The sequence below is a fragment of the Brachypodium distachyon genome, chromosome 1 (genome assembly GCF_000005505.3).
Source record: "Brachypodium distachyon strain Bd21 chromosome 1, Brachypodium_distachyon_v3.0, whole genome shotgun sequence".
Taxonomy (NCBI): Eukaryota; Viridiplantae; Streptophyta; class Magnoliopsida; order Poales; family Poaceae; genus Brachypodium; species Brachypodium distachyon.
The window spans coordinates 73,627,797-73,643,828 of NC_016131.3; the positions used below are offsets into that span (position 1 = coordinate 73,627,797).

Genomic DNA, 16,032 nt, shown 5'->3' on the forward strand with positions numbered 1-16,032 from the left:
AAATGGAGGTCTCAAGACCCTATCTATGGAAACTGGCTCCTATTGCATTCCTAGAGGCCTTGTTTAGGGCCAGTACCGGAGATGCTCAAAGCTTTGCCAGCCTATACGTACGTTTTTGTCTAAATGGCAAAAAAGGAACCATTAATTCCTCGCGTAAACAATACTACGGGGTACTCCTTCGTAGCAAGAAAGAACATGCTAGCTATACTGCTACAGGCATGTGTCGTGCGGGAGGCAAGTAAATGAAGGTCACGGGCAACTTGCTTCCCTGCCCACATGCCCTTGTCTTGTCTCGATCTAGTTCAAGTCAAGTGAATGCACCTGCACCTGCAGAGCGAAACCTGGAACAATCTGAGCTTCAGCTTTACCCTTTTTTAATCACGGGTAATCATGAGCTCGATCGCCCACTCTTTCGCCGCGAGATCAGATCAGGACGTCAGTTTGTTTGCGTGTTACGGAAGACACCAGTAAACGCTTGAAAGCAAGACATTTCATGAGCTTCGGATGATCGATCTAGATCTCCCTCCGGAGTTACTACTAGTACACAATTTAGTCTCCCTCCCATGTTTTTAGTCCTCGTCTGGACCCCGTCCAGGCCGGCTGCTGTTTCCTTGGACATTTGGAACACCCACACACCATCTCATCTCTCTCAGCCTGGCCTTGACTGGTTTCCCATGATTCAAGCGGATATTTCTAAACCAAAATTGTGCAATAACTAAATAATAAACTTCAGGCTGTTTTTTTCCCAATTACCTGATTACACAAATTTTTAAATCTAACAAAATAAAAGAAGGCAAAGGAAATAAAAAGGTTAAAATACAGCTTTCTTTTTTCCCCAGATCAGAACTTTATCTTTGCTGTTGTAACACAGTCACATGCTATTCCTATTGCTAGTGCACAAAGGTAGGAAGTAAAAGAGGTTTCGGATTCAAATCCTTGTAGAGCTCATACACTTTATTCATGGGTGTGATGATATAGCTAAACCGTAAAAGAAAACGTCATGCTAGGATTTTGCTATGAGTTGGGGATGTTTCTGTTGGATACTAATGTACTGGCCATATACACAATATTCAGATAAGTATGCATTCAGCTTTCTAATTCTGAGAATATGGATTCCTGCACGTACCCTACATCGGATACTAAATCAGCATCATTTTTATTTTCTGATATGTAATTTAACACGCATTTAAGGTAGCATCCATGTGCGGATTCGTACATGCACCATACATCTTCAGCCATGGTTAATCGATCTCAAAGCTGCGAAACCTTCTCCACCTGAACCATGAAACAATCAACCACAAGGACCTGCAGCCTCCTCCTTGCCGCTTTCGTCGGCGTCGCAGCCTCGCAGGCGCACGACGGGCTCTGCTGCGAAAATGTGGTGAGGGGTCGAGGTGAGGAACAGGAAGTAGCTGACCTCCCAGAAGAGCGACGGCAACAGAGGGAATGGTGATCGACGACGCCAAGAGTCACAAGCGCGCTCTCCTGCCCTTCAACCCGGCAAAGTAAAGTACCAGGATCTCCGATCCTAAATTGTTGTCTTGGTTTTAGTTCACCAATTTAGGATCGGAGGGAGTAGTTACACTGAATTGGAGGATGAATTGCAGTTGGTAGTATTGTCTTCACATCCTGGATGTAATAAAGAACAATGATGAGCTCACCCACCATTTTATCGCTGAGATGAGAGACAGTGCCATATGCATAATGGATGGAAGTACCCTCCCCCATCACCAATTCTTTAGCGGCTAGTACCTCGCTCGCAGCGGTTTCGTCTGGACCCTCCGCCGGATGCTGTTTCTTTGGGCATTTGGAACAGGTACAAACAATTTCACTCTTCAGTTTGGAACTGCTTCCTCAGCATCTACTTGAATTGGGCAAACAAACATCACCGAGCGAAGTCATCTTAACTGTACCGAGCAAAGTCATCTTAACTGTACTGAGCAGAAAGATGTACCAGCAAAAATTTCTAGAGATGAATTGTAGTGAACAGAGAAGGTCAAGGTGTAGACACCAAGTATTTGTTACACAAGAATTACATTCAGTGAATACCTGGTGAAACAAACATCACCACACGATTTGTCTCTAGAACCCATATCGTCCAAACAGCGGAAGGTATAGAACGAGGGAGCAAAACCATAGCAGTGAAGCGCATTACTGCTAAATGTTGAGATCACTTGCCTTCAGCCCCTGTTACTGATGGCATATGCAATCTTCACAGGTCTTCCCCGCAGTTCAGACTGATTCATCCCTACAGCTTTCTCGAGTGATTCGTCGTCCTCAAAGTCAATATGACCGAAACCACGGGAATCTCCGGTCCTCTTGTCGATGGCAAATCTTACGGACGCGATTCTTGATGATTTGAAGAAATCTCTCAAGTCCTTCTCTGTCACGTTCCAAGAGAGATTACCAACATAGGCTGAGAGGCAGCCATCAGGCTTCTCAGGATCAGTTTGGAACTCTGACTTCTTTGGCCTCTTCGAGCTAGCAGTTATCCTGCATCTTTCAACCCTCATAAATCTGTAACCACTGTACAAGCAATGCATGTATCAGTAAGAAGGGAATCCGCCTGAGCGCGCTGCTAGTGAGACCAACACAAACAAATAGACATGCTCAAGCTTACAGTTTGTGTCCATCGAGCTCAAGAGATTTCATGGCAACTTCGTCTGACTGAAACAACATAGTAGAACAAAATCAGCACTGTCCAATCAAACTAGAGAGGATCTAGTTATAAGTTTCAATTCGATAATTTTCAGAGAGAGCAGCAATAGCACATCTGCTCCATGACATGAGGAAATAGCAGACCTATGATGTAAGAAAATCCCAAATTTAAACCTCATAGTAAATTCTTGACTTTATCCGTCCCAAATGGTCATTATATTTTTCGAACCGTGCTAGTCCCATTTTCCATTTCATCAAAACAGAAATGACAATGTCTGTTACATCACCAGAACAAAGCGGGAAACTAGCTAGTTCGTGCATCTGTAGGAAACCCACTGTAATCAAACAGTCTTGACCTGAATACTATGGGACGAAAACCTACAGGCACAACAATTGTTCAGACTATCCTATAGCGAAAAGTTTAGCAGAGGAAAGTATCCAATTGGTCATGATATATAGTGATGTATCGTGCAAACCTAGACAGTAACTTAGAATGAGGATCAGGCATGGAAGACGGCCTAAAAGAATAAAAACTACACCGTTATAATCTGCATGAACTAGTCAGGAACATGCCACGCTGCATAAAACATGTTTCGCTGCGTAGCCCCCTTCAGTGCAAGTTCCTATTTTATCATCACAGCTGTTGATTCAGGTCAAAACCAAATAAGCAAATTGCCGCATACGAATGCTTAAATTATCAGAAGAATATAAGAGACGAGACAGAATAGCAGCGTTAGTTTGGTATCAACCTCGAAGGTGACGAATGCGAGGCCACTGAAGTTGCCGGAGTCCGGGAAGTGGGAGAGCTGCAGCGAGCGGATGGGGCCGAACCGCTCGAACAGCTCCCGGATCTCGGCCTCGGTGGTCGTGTACGGCATGCCGCTGGCCACCACCTTGCCGCACTCATAGCTCTCCACGCCCCCCTCCTCCTCCTCCCCCGCCGCCACCGCCGCTGCGGCAGGCTCCTCCCGCGTCTCCTGCTCCTGCTGCTGCTCGACCGCAGGCTCGTGGGCGGCGGCGGCGGAGATAGGCTGCCCCCACTTGTCCTTCTTGGGCTTCTTCCGCTTCTTGCTCTTGTCGGGGTTGGCTTGGGCTCGCGGGGTCTGCTCCTCCTCGGCCGCCATGGCTTAAACCCTAATCCTTTCGAGAGTCGCCTTGGCGCCGCCGCCGAAGAAACAAGCGCTGCTTTTATGCTGCTTGCTTGTCTTTGCTGGAGAGAAGTCTAGCAGGACAAGCGATCAGGGTCGTCCACTTCAGGAGATGGAGATCAGGGCCGTTCATTGAGTTTCGTAAAAAAGCCTTGCTGGTAGCAAAGAGAAGTATTTTCAAAACTATTGATTTGCCAGGGATGGATCATATAAATCATCTACGGCCAGTGAATTGTGATGCCCTTATTCCTACTCTTCTGTACAACTTTGTTTCATAGCATCTGCACATTGTTGTGCTTTTTACACATCGACCATGAAATGGTAGACAGCAGCACCAAAATGATGCATCGTTCGGCCATTATTAACCACATTACACGATAAAAATTGACCAGGAAAGGGAGAGATGATTGCCCATAATCATTGCGTCGAATTTTTTTTCACATAATCATGGTCATCTATAATATATAATCACTCCGATCCATATTAATTGTCGACGAAATATTACATGTATCTAGACGCTTTTTAGACACAGATACATTCATATTTGGACAAATTTGAGAAGATTAATATGGATCGGAGGAAGTACCGAACAGGAGAACAGATAGGAGAACAGATAAACCAGGCAGCAGCAGTGTACAGCTTTCACAAAGGCACAGTGCAGCTTCCAGGAAAACAGGGCACATCAGGTGCATTCAGTATACGCATCTAAACCAGCCAAGGATACAGAATGGGAGCAGCAGAAATATAGGCAAGCATTGTGGTGAACAAATTTGTTTCTTCGCATTTAGAATTGTCGAATAACACACAGACAACAATTCTCTGGAGATGGCTGGACAAACTTAAGTTTGACATTAACCCAGAAAACAAGCACTCGAACGGTTAAGGAATCCCCTTACAACCAAATGGACACTGAATCACACAATTGGTCCACAATGACGATAATACTTCTCAAAGCACCTTTCTCCAGGTTATACTTGATTTAGTTCCATATTTGCAGAGGCATTCATTTGAGATCTAGCAAGGACTATGCGGATGTGCAGCATGGATCAGTAAGAAGCCAATGCCATCAGACCAGCGGAGGATACTGCTTGGCCTGCAGCCGGATACGCCTCTTGTATTCCGTAGGATCCTGCATACCAAGTTGTGTTACCAATACAGGAGTAAAGATCTGAACTGTAAGCAGTGAGGTGCAAGATGAACAGATAGTTAGATCCACGAAACATTAGCCAGGACCAACCTGAATAAAGAGGTGGTAACCATCTGTTTGAGCAGGGTCAGCAGGATTTGGCTGATCCAGCAAGTCCTGGATTCCAACAAGAATCTGCTTCACAGTAATGGCTGGTCTCCAACCCTGACAGAGCAGAATCAAAACAGTAAGACACATATATCGAGTCTGGCACCAAATGAAGTCTCACAGATGGTTGGCTAGCTTACACTGTCTTCGTTGAGTATGGAAAGACAGACCGTCCCTGAAGGATAGACATTCGGGTGGAAAAAAGCCTGTGGGAACTTGCACTTGGGAGGTTTGCTAGGGTAATCCTCACTGAAATTAAGGGTGAGAGGGAAATATCCACCTTCCCAATCAGTCTGCCAAAATAAAAGATGCGAACCAGTTAATGGTACTGTTAAGATCTTCGTGTAAAAAGCGAAGCAGCAAATTTAATATGTGGTTGAAGGTTATGAGTTATATGACAAGCTTGAGTGCTTGACAACACAGAAATCACGCGAGGCAAACAACTTAGATCATTAACAGAGAAGAAACATGCTTTTTACATAATTTATTGTGTCTCGCTAAACCATGGACATGTTTTAACAAAGAAACTGGATGTGTACTACTCCCTCTGACCCATATTACTTGTCTCAAATTTGTCCAAATATGGATGTGTCTATGTTTAAAAAGCGTCTAGATACATGTAATATTTCGACAAGTAATATGGGTCGGAGGGAGTATTAAAAGATCATCTCTTTATAAAAAAAGAGCATCAAGATAATCTTGTTCGGCTATGCATCAAGAGAATACGCCATTACTTCCAATAGTATCCTGTTTCCTTCTGTTAGCTTCATCCCTCCACTGAGAAACAGAGGAGGAGCATGCTGCAGCCATTTGAGATGTTAGTGATCTCAGGAAGAAAGCCAAAGTGGGTAGGAGCGGACTCAGGTAGATGAATCCGATGGTAGTGGTGGCGAGGGAAGTGGCAAGGCAGCATGGTGACTGATGAAGAGGCGGCATCGTGTCGCCGCCATTCAACGGGTGGTGGGTGCACACATTAAGCGAGACGGTAGATGAATTGGTCCGGTGCAAAACTGTGCGATCTGGATCTGGCGTTGCCGTGCTGGAGCAGGTTGAAGAAGAGAAGGGTTGGGTGGCATAGTCCATTTGCTGCCGCCCCTCACCTGTGTAAAGCAAATTGATGGCATCGGTGGCGCGTGTCGGGCACAGCAGTGGTGTGGCTGTGCTGCTTAGGCCTGTGAGGAGGCATGGTGTGGTTGCAGCAAAATGGGCAGCATTGCCGGTGCTGTTCTTTGGAGAACCCTCAAGGTTCTCTTTGCCTTTTGTCATTTGATGTCGCTAGAAAGGTTGTCTACCATCATCAAATGCCCATCCAGAATAATCGGAGAAGGAGAAAACAGAGACGCCACACGAGAAAAAAAAGAGATGGCAGATGGAGCAGATAATGGAAGAGGTGACAGGGTGGTAATTGAGTTAGTCTGTAATCTTTCAAAGGTACTGAACTGAACCAAAAAATTTGAGGCTAAACCAATTTTTTTTTCAAGTTTTAAGGAATTCTAGCCCAGTGTATAGTCAGAACACATTGCCATCAGAGAATTACAGTTCTGATGAGAAGCTGGTTTTCAAGAACTCTGGGTTGTAGGTTATGAAACTATCAGTACAGTTACTGGAGATATGCTACCAAGATCAGCAAAACTTTTCATTGATCATTTATCCATGTCCTGCTTAACCCAGGGTATAACAGTAATTGTTCTGATGAACAATCCTTTTGAAGCATCCAGATTAACCATGTACACATTACGTATCAACCAAGCATCCAACTTGATTGACTGTGGCAGCTAGATTAGATGCCGACAGTCATGCTCGCCCTAAAAGAGCCATCTTTTTGCCCATGGTGAAATACAACGAAACCACATCTAAACTGAGGCAATTGAAAAATGCCTGAAGGACCAAGCAGACTACTGAATCCTAATCGACTGTAAGAAATAACACCAGAGAACCTATTCGATAAAGTAAAACTACTGCAGAGTCTCCACTTAAGAAGGCATCAACAGTTACAGAACGCAAACCACGGCAGGCCCTAATCTCAACCCGGATCTGACCAGACAGTGAATATCCACCAGGGAACACCAGACCACCCTGATTCAGAATCAAACGACGGGCCTAGAAACAATAATTTCAGTACTTCGTGTCACTCAGTCGCTTACCCCTTGCTTGCCGGGGATGGTGCAGTGCCAGACCATGAGGTTCACCGTCCCATCGCCCAGCGTCTCCGGCTTGGCGACGAAACCCTATACAATCAAAGAAGAAGAAAAACGCAACAGATCAGAAACACCAACCGGCGACCTGACACGCATCAGAGAGGAACAGCGAGAAAGGGGTGCGAGATCGAGAGGCACGGACGTGCGGGTGGTTCTTACGCCACGCCTTGCGCTCCTCGGCGAGGCGGCCGCGCGCGATTCCTCCGGACATGGCGGCTGGCGGCGGCTCCCGTTCGGCTCTGGCTGGGGTTTGGAGAGTGGGGGATTTGGGGGCAGACTGCAGGGAGTAAAGTCAAGCAGGCTTCGGTCGGTCGTTGGTTCTATTTAATCTCGCCTTCTTTCTAATTTTTTTTTAAATCCGCCCTCTTTTTGTGCGATCTCCTCGGTCTCCTACTTTTCATTTTTTTAGTAGCGGAATAAAGAAAAATCATATTGGTACGTGTTTATATAAAACTAGCCGCTTTGTTAAATTAATATGCTGCTTACCGTATTTGTAAATTCCAGTGGCATAAAACAAATGGGTGTGGCTATTTTTAAGTCATTTTTTTAAGAAATGAGCCTTGAATAACAGTTGACGTTTCATTAAGACTTAAGGGTCATCTACGTTCTCTCGTCTCACTTGATATCGTTGGATTAATATCCGATGGATAACACGTCGATTGGTATCTAACTAAAATAAATACAGGCGACTTATCAATAGCAAAACCGTAAAAAAAAATACTATAGATTACATAGTACTCTGGTGTGTAAACTTAAGGAAAATCTTGAGTATTTATCTGGAAATTAAAATGATGTAGCCGGACTAGTTGCACTAAGAATTCCATTTTTTTTTTGCTGTAAAGGACAATGAAATATACTGAATGGAGTAGTATTTTTTTAATGTGGGCCAGCGTGTCAGCGGCCCCACTATCATCAGGCTGAACGGCAGGGACCATGCGGCTCCTTTCCTTCGGAGAAGTACGTTTGGAATTTTGCCACTAGTATCTTTTTTTCCTCTTGACTTGTCAAGTCTTTTCCTTTTTGCGATTCATATATTTTGGATCCTTTGGAGCATCTGATTCGTGACGGGCGAGGCGACGATGGTTGTTGGGCGGTCGCTTTCGTGCGGGTCAACGTTAGGGTGGTGCGGTCCAGCTGTTTCACAAGGGAACAAAACACCCATGGGAATGAAGGATCAGATTGAGATGAGATCTCGGGTGCTCCTCTTTTCGTTCTTTTGCTTTGCAAATGGCCCGGGAATTGGATACTCGTAGGATTTGGGTGGCTCAATTGCGTTGTTTGGGAGCGAGGAGCAAGCGAAATTGGACCGACGTGAGGGCCGAGGGAAAAGGCAAATACGAAGAGGCTATATAGTGCTTAAAGGGCTCAAAGACATCCAAGGAAAATGTGCCCAGGGCTTTTACTTGTGAAATGCTGCAGCCTAGTTGGGGCTACGAAAAGGCCCACCGTTACTCGCAAAACAAAATTGGCCCGCTGTGCTGGGCTTTCAAGCAATACCAGGCCGTTCGGTGCAAAGAAGGCCCTGCTGCTCTGTAGCATATGCGGCCCGTTCGGGCCTGGTGTATACTCCTGGGCTCTTGGCACGTGAAAGAAAAAAGCTTCATTAACAGCGGCTGCGGCCCATGCTGGAGCCACGCACACGGACCGGCCGAAGTGTCTCTCTCCGAGTGAATGATTCCGTACAGTCTTGGGTCCGAGGACACCGACGGGCTTCCCAGCCTCGTACAATCCCGTAGGCCCCGCTCGCTCCGGATTGGCCAGATTTCAGTGCTCCCCTCGAGGCACTTCCCCCGGATCGTTTGGTGCGTGTAGCATTGACGGGAGGACCGCGACGGGGAAGGAAATGGCGCCGCTTGACCCGGAACGTCCTTCGATCAGTACCTTTTGCGAATACTCCCTGTCCAAACCGTAGAATCATCAACGGAGTGGCGCAGTAATTGGCCGATCCTCTTCCCCTTGGAGATCTCCATCGTACGTCAAACAGTAATTGTGATACCCCATTCTCACTAAGCTATAGGACGCATTGCGGAACAGTTCCAAATCCTCTTCCCCTTGGCGTCCGCAAAAGCCCGTTCCTGAGCTTCATCCTTGATGAAGATGGCGATCTGGCGCATGTCGGTGACCTTGTAGTGGAAAACTCTCGAGTTTCGTTCTCGCCAGATGGAGCGACACACGAGGATGAAGAGGGAGCCAAGGCCTTTTTGCAGGTTGGTATTGCAATTTTGCATGAGGCGGTCATGGAAGTCTTGGATCGAGACGGCCCCATGAATGACGGCCGCGAGGGCACGGCAGTTCGGCCAGAGCGCAAACTCGCACCACAGCAGGCTGGAATAAGGGCACTCCATGAAGAGGTGGGGAGGTTTCCAGGTTGTGGCAGCAAAGCGGACAAAAGTAGCAGTTTGGCCAATCCCCGCCGTTGAAGCCGATCTGCGCACCAAAGGCGGTCCTGGAACATGAGCCAAGCAAAGAACTTGTGTTTCGGAGGCGCCCACACGCGCCAAACGGCCTGGGGAAGAGACGAGAGCGTGGATCCAATAAAGTGTAGCCTATAGGCGGAGCTAGATGAGTACGAGCTGTCTGTGGTAAGGATCCAACGAATGGAATCCGGAGTCTCGGGCTGGAGATGAATCGTGTGAAGTTCCCGCCATGCAGGGATGAACTCGAGAAGCACGTCAGGAGATAGATCATGGCGCAAGTCGCGAACCCAACGATGATCAGTGATAGCTTGGGCGACCGAAATATTCTTGCGGCGGGAGATGGCATGCAGACGTGGGAAGGCGAACTGAAGAGGTCGCCCACCAAGCCAGTTGGAGTGCCAGAAGCTGGATTTTGTTGAGCGTGGTGATGAAGTTCCTGGGAAGCTTTACGCGGTCATGGCAAACACCGGGAGAGCGCTAAGCACAGCGTTGGTGAGCGTGCGTCGTCCACCCGCGCTGATCCATTGACCCCGCCACCCAGCCAAACGGGCACGAGCACGGTCTAGGATGTGCTGCAAGTGAGCGCTCTTAAGCCGTCCGAGAGAGAGGGGAAGGCCCAGGTAGCAAAGAGGGAAGTCAACCCGGATTCCCTTAAAAGGGAGGAGAACGTCGTCGAGGTCGGTGTCGTTGCAGCGAATCGTGGCCACCTCGCACTTTTCGGGGTTGATGCGCAGACCCATGGCAAGTCCAAACTCATGGAGCAAATTCAGCACGAAGAGCATGTCAGCACGCACTGGATTCAGGAAAATGACGGCGCCGTTGGCATAGAGGCTGCCGTGTGGAGTAGCTTCCCGCAGGGGCAGAGGGGAAAGGCCGCCGAGCTCAGTGCCGCGGAGAAGGAGGCGCTGCAGCGGAACTATGGCGATGATGAAAAGGAGCGGTGATAGCGGGTCTCCCTGACGCAGGCCACGACGGTGGGGAATTGAGTTGCCAACGGTTCCATTAAGAAGAACGGAGGAAGATGCAGTGGAAAGGAGTAGCACAATCCAGTCACACCATCGAGCCGGGAACCCTAGACGTTGGAGGAGCTCTAGGAGATATTCCCATGACATGGAATCGAAGGCTTTGGCGAAATCTAACTTCATCAGCAGGGCAAGCTTTTTCTGACGATGGAGGGCGCGAGCCGCGTTCCTGACAAACAGGAAGTTGTCGTGTATACAGCGGGACTTGAGACAGGCGGCGGGCGAGGACCTTGGAGAAGAGCTTGGTGAACGAGTGTATAAGGCTAATCGGCCGCAGGTCGTGGACGATGTTGATTTGGGATTTCTTGGGCAGCAAGAAAATGAAGGCGGAGTTGAGCGCAGAGAAGTTTCTGCTGGCAAGACGATGAAGGTGGTTGAAGGCAGCAAGAATGTCGAGCCTAATAATCAGCCAGCAGGAGCGGTAGAAGACGCGGTGAAACCGTCAGGTCCAGGCGCTTTTTCGGTAGGTGGTCCTGAATGGCATCCCAAATCTCATCCAAAGAGAAAGGGAGGTCGAGGCCGGCCGGCGGGAGGACCGACAGGTTCAGCTCCGGCCAGGCAAGCACACGGGAGCACGGAGCGGATGAACTGAAAACAGCAGAGAAATGTTGAAGGAGAGCCTGTGCCTTGTCATCGTGCGCCACATGCACGCCTGAGTCGGTGACGATCTGGTGGAGGAAACTTTTTCGGCGCCTAGAGTTTTCCCTGACGTGGAAGAACCTAGTGTTAGCATCGCCGTCTTTGAGCCAGACCTGGCAGGAGGACTGCCGACGATGGGAGCGCTCGATCGCGGGGAGTCCGAGGATCCTAGCTTTGAGGGCGCGACGGAGCTGAAATTCTAAGGTAGAGAGGAGCCGACCTTCCTGGGCGATGTCGAGTCGCAGCACAATTTCCAAAGCAAGGTGAAGCTGAAAACGGGAGTCGCTAAAAATTCCTTTGCTCCAGCGGCGAAGGCCACGAGCGGCGCGGCCGAACTTGACGTGAAGACGACGGAGAGGGTTGACGGAGAGCAACTCCTGGTTCCAGGCCCCAACCACAGTATCGGAAAAACCCGGGTATCTAGGCCAAAGTTCTCAAAACAAAAGCGAGCTTTGCGCGGCGGCAGGCGGAACCCGCCCAAGAGAAGAGGGCAGTGGTCGGAGTGCGACGTCGACAAAGCGTGAACGGCACAGGGGGGAAAAAGCGCGTCCCAAGTGGAATTGCAGAAGAAACGATCAAGCTTGACGAGCCTAGGCTATTGCTGTTCGTTGGACCAGGAGAAATTGCGATTAGCGCACCCTAATTCGAAGAGCTCGGCCAGATCGATGGCAGCACGAAATTGGCCCATGAGGCGACGGCAGAGGTTGAGATTGCTCTTATCTCTGGCTTCGTAGATGAGGTTGAAGTCGCCCGTAATGAGCCAGGGTTCGCCAAGGCGAGGGGAGATGGAGGCCATCTCTTGAAGGAAAGCAGGCTTGCGAGCATCTTCCGCGGGGCCGTAGACGGTGGTGAGGAGAAACGCAAGACCAGAGTTGACAATGGTGACGACTACAGTAATAGAGAAGGAGAGAATCCGGGGGTTGGAGATGGCGACCATGTCGGAGTTCCAGAACAGAGCTACACCGCCTCTTGTGCCATCGGCCGGAAGGCACAGAAAGGATTGGCGGGAGGGACTGGCAATCTCGCAGGCCAGCGCAGTGTCGAGCGTGGACAGCTTAGTTTCCTGGACACAGAGAATGCCGGCCTTGGCAGCACAGGCCAGCTCGCAGACGCCAGTGCGACGAGCAGGATTATTTAGACCACGTACGTTCCAGCAGACAATCGGGCAGAAGGCTTCAATCATTTAAAACACAAAATAACTCTAAGAAGCGTTGATGAACAACAAAGTTGCAAGTACACCGGCCGATCATACAAGGGGCAGAGACGATCAACAACCAATAACCCCAAACAGATCGTCGTCCGAGAACTAAACCGCGAGCCCTGACACAACTACCACAAATACAGAACCAAAATAGGACCGGCCACCGCTTAACTGAACTAAAAAAGCATAACATGGGGGAACTAAGTCGCCTGCGAGGCGACGCTGGTGGTGGAGGCCTGAGGTGCAGGGCGGTGGAGCGCTTCGCAGTCGATCTTGGTAAGAACGGCGAGGCCGTCCACATCGACAGTGGAGAGTGGCTCCTTGAAGCGCTGGAGCAGAGCAGCGGCGGCGGTGTCGGGGCGCGGGTCGTCGGCGTCAAGCACGGCAAGCTCCTTGGCGAGGCGGATCGTGGCGCGTTGGGCCACCTGCGTGGAGGAAGATTTCCCCGCTTGACGAGGGCTACGGCGCGGGGTAGCCGCGGACAACTCCTTGGCAGGCCGCGGGTGCGGCGGCGGTGAAGCACCAAGCAGGGAGGAGGGAGGCACGGCGAAGAGGGCGCGGATCACCCCGTTGGTGGCTGCAACATCGTCAGGCGCGGCGGGGGCGGTGAGGTCGGGGCCGATCATGTCGGTGGAGGCGTGGATGGGCGCGTCGTTGGTGGCAGGAGCGCGTCCGCCACCGGCAGGAGATGGGAGCCCGAGAGGGGAGGGGCTAAAAGTCGCAGAAGAACCCAGGCTGGGCTTCTCCGACACGGGCGCCGCGTCCGAGCTTGCCGGGAAGGAGAGTGGAGAGGCCACCACCTTGGTGCAGTAGGTGTCGAACTCGGCGGCCATCGGATCCATGCCGCGCAAGGGCCAGCATAGGTCCTCGAACTGTTCTGACGCCATCAGCTCTGCCAACGGGTCCTCGCTGGAGGCGGACGAGAAACTAGTCAGTGAAGCGGGGGCAACCGGCGTTGGCGTGACCTCCACGGGCGCCGGTGATCAAAGTGGTTTTCCACAAATGGAACATTGGTGGCTCAGCTTTCTCTTAATGTTGTTTGCAAGACTAAATTACGTACGACCATTCCGAAGGCCTGCCCCCATCACCCGTTTTGTAGATCGGTGAGGGTACGGTGGTCCATCAGTGGTCGTCGACAGGTCACGGGAGGACTAGTCTTTGTTTAATACTCCCTCCGATTCATATTAATTGTCTCATGCCCGATTATGATTGTATCTATGCCTAAAAGCGTATACATACATATAATATTTTGACAATTAATATGGATCGAAGGTAGTATATGTAAATGCAAGCACCTACCAGGTACTCCATACATTCAAAAAATAGCTCATATAAATCTGTGCACTTCAACCAAGATGAGCTCTCGTTCTTAGTGTCTGACCAACAAGCTGATTTCGAAGTAAATAAATATGCCAGTTATTGGCCGGGAGCGGGAATAAATGAAAAATGAGATGTTTTATGGAATAAATATGACAAAATATGAGGTGTTTATGAAATGCAAGGAATGAAACGACGTAGGATCAAATTGTCATGAGAAGTGAATATTTTAAAAATAGGCGTTTGAATGCAACAAAGGAATTTCAAAATTAGGTGGTGCTTTATGTGAGTAAAAGAGGAAAGAGTTGGAAAAAAAAGTCACTGAAACTTTCAAATGACTTTCTCCACGAAGTTGGACCTCGTGTTTGGATTTCTCCAAAAAATTTAAAAATAATCCTGATATATGAATTTTCTTTGATACTACAATCCACATAACATGTACTCCGTATAAGATATTTTCTTTGGATTCCATTTTCCTCTGAAATTTCTATGGTCCAAAGTGGCCCTTAACCTAAAATTCCGGGAACGCAACTCCACTATATTACGAGCCCAACTGCAAATCATGTTTGTGCATATGGGCCCCTTCCCACTAAGACCCAATAATTAGTCACTCCCGCTATCATGGCCCACGACAACCCACTGTAAACTTTAGCCCTAGTATATAAAACCTAAAACCTATTCCCTTCAAGGATCGCTATATATACCCCCACCCACCTCCCGAATTGCAAATCCACCCCCGCCGCCGCCTCCTCCTCTAGAGATCAAGCCATCGCCATCGCCGTAAGAGGTATCATTTTCACATCAAACTCCTTTCTCTGTTGTCAATTCGATTTGTCTATGTACGATCCATGACATTACGAGCCAACACCCGTGACGACAACCCTGCGAATTCAACATTCGAAACCCATCAGTCGCATGCCCTAGCTAGCACACGCAAGATCTCGACGGGCAAGGGCAAAATCATGTCTAGTATTTGTCATGCCTATTGTGTGAAGCGCTTCTTGCGGTCCTTAAATCGAACACTTGTTTTTTCCTCTTTGAAAACCCGATGTTGTCAGATCCAAGGTTAATCGATCAGCACATCGAGGGAAGGCCATCCGTCTCCAGGTCCTAGGTATATGTAGGATTAATTCGTGGGGTCGCATCAAACATGGTTGTTTTACATATCAGCGATTTCCTTGGTGAAGGTTTTGTCTTTCTGCCGATGATTTGCCCTTGATTTGGTTGGGCCTAGTATCCATGGTGGAAATCCAAGATAGGCCCTTCACTGACTAGGTACGGCAATGTGGACTTATGTGCATAATCTCTTTTCTGGAGGCGCAGATTTGGAACATTGACGACGTAGTTTTGTGTTTTATTTTTTCGAGGAATTGAAACCTTGTGTATTTAGCTTATAAGTTGATGTTTGAGGGTACCATTTTTTTCAAATAAAATTTGACTAGGTGCATATAAATCGTAAATCGGGAGGTTTTGATTTTCCTGTCCGGAGAAAGAAAGAAAAAGGTTGTAGTGACAACTAACAATACGGAATGGGAGATATAGAACGAGCGGTCAGTTGTCAAGAGACCCAACACCAAGAGTACCCCCATCTTCCTAAACGCCGTGGACAGAGCGCGAATGGCGCGTTTTCCAGGGAGGTTTTCCGCAAAAGCGCCTCGTGGGTTTGCTTTCCCAAAAAGGGAGGGACCCAGCAGCCTGAGCTAGCCAATAGACGCGGGTGGGGTTTTCCGCTTCCGGGGATAAAATCCATTTCCCCGTATGGGAAGTCTTGCAGTTTGTTGCTCCGCCCATAGAACGGCAAAAATCCATTTTTCTTGCTTTCTTTCTTTGCGTCCTCCTCTTCCTCTCGTTGCATTGCCTTGCCTGCCCCCTGGCCTCCCGCTCTATGGGCCAGTCCGCGGCAACACTACCAAGGACCAAAAAGGAAAGCCGAGGAGTAGAGAGAGAGAAGGGGTGGGGTGCCTGGGTGGGCAAAGAAGGAAGGAGCGGCTACGGCCGAGAGAGAGCGCCCTACAGCACCAGGATCTCCCTCTTCCCCCCCTTGCCATTTTTTATGAGTCTCCCTTTGCCGTCCTGGAGAGATAGATCCCGTCTTCTTCTTCCCCTTCCTCGCGTTTCCACTTTTTCGCCTTGCCCGC

At 48.9% G+C, this 16,032-nt stretch overlaps 2 protein-coding genes across 2 annotated transcripts; both read right to left on the reverse strand.

Moving 5' to 3' along the window:
* Nucleotides 1–1,937: 1,937 nt before the first annotated feature.
* On the reverse strand, nt 1,938–3,869 carry LOC100840258 (nucleolin 2). Its single transcript, XM_003558890.4, has 3 exons — nt 3,408–3,869; nt 2,621–2,667; nt 1,938–2,526 (listed from the first exon to the last, which is right to left on the reverse strand). Exons 1-3 carry the CDS (start codon nt 3,780–3,782, stop codon nt 2,181–2,183), a joined length of 768 nt encoding a protein of 255 aa, XP_003558938.1. The 5' UTR covers nt 3,783–3,869; the 3' UTR covers nt 1,938–2,180.
* Nucleotides 3,870–4,549: 680 nt separating this feature from the next.
* LOC100840862 (SUMO-conjugating enzyme SCE1) lies at nt 4,550–7,602 on the reverse strand. Its single transcript, XM_003558892.3, has 5 exons — nt 7,441–7,602; nt 7,245–7,328; nt 5,241–5,393; nt 5,044–5,157; nt 4,550–4,935 (listed from the first exon to the last, which is right to left on the reverse strand). The coding sequence occupies exons 1-5, from the start codon at nt 7,507–7,509 to the stop codon at nt 4,873–4,875; spliced, it is 483 nt and encodes a 160-aa protein (XP_003558940.1). The 5' UTR covers nt 7,510–7,602; the 3' UTR covers nt 4,550–4,872.
* Nucleotides 7,603–16,032: the final 8,430 nt, after the last annotated feature.

Coding starts and splice junctions, on each gene's coding strand:
- LOC100840258 (XM_003558890.4), bottom strand. CDS start 3,782: ATGGCGGCCGAGGAGGAGCAGACCCCGCGAGCCCAAGCCAACCCCGAC. Junction 2,668..3,407: donor TCGCATTCGTCACCTTCGAG/GTTGATACCAAA, acceptor ATGTTGTTTCAG/TCAGACGAAGTTGCCATGAA. Junction 2,527..2,620: donor GAGCTCGATGGACACAAACT/GTAAGCTTGAGC, acceptor TTGCTTGTACAG/TGGTTACAGATTTATGAGGG.
- LOC100840862 (XM_003558892.3), bottom strand. CDS start 7,509: ATGTCCGGAGGAATCGCGCGCGGCCGCCTCGCCGAGGAGCGCAAGGCG. Junction 5,394..7,244: donor CCATCCCCGGCAAGCAAGGG/GTAAGCGACTGA, acceptor TTATTTTGGCAG/ACTGATTGGGAAGGTGGATA. Junction 4,936..5,043: donor GTTACCACCTCTTTATTCAG/GTTGGTCCTGGC, acceptor CTTGGTATGCAG/GATCCTACGGAATACAAGAG.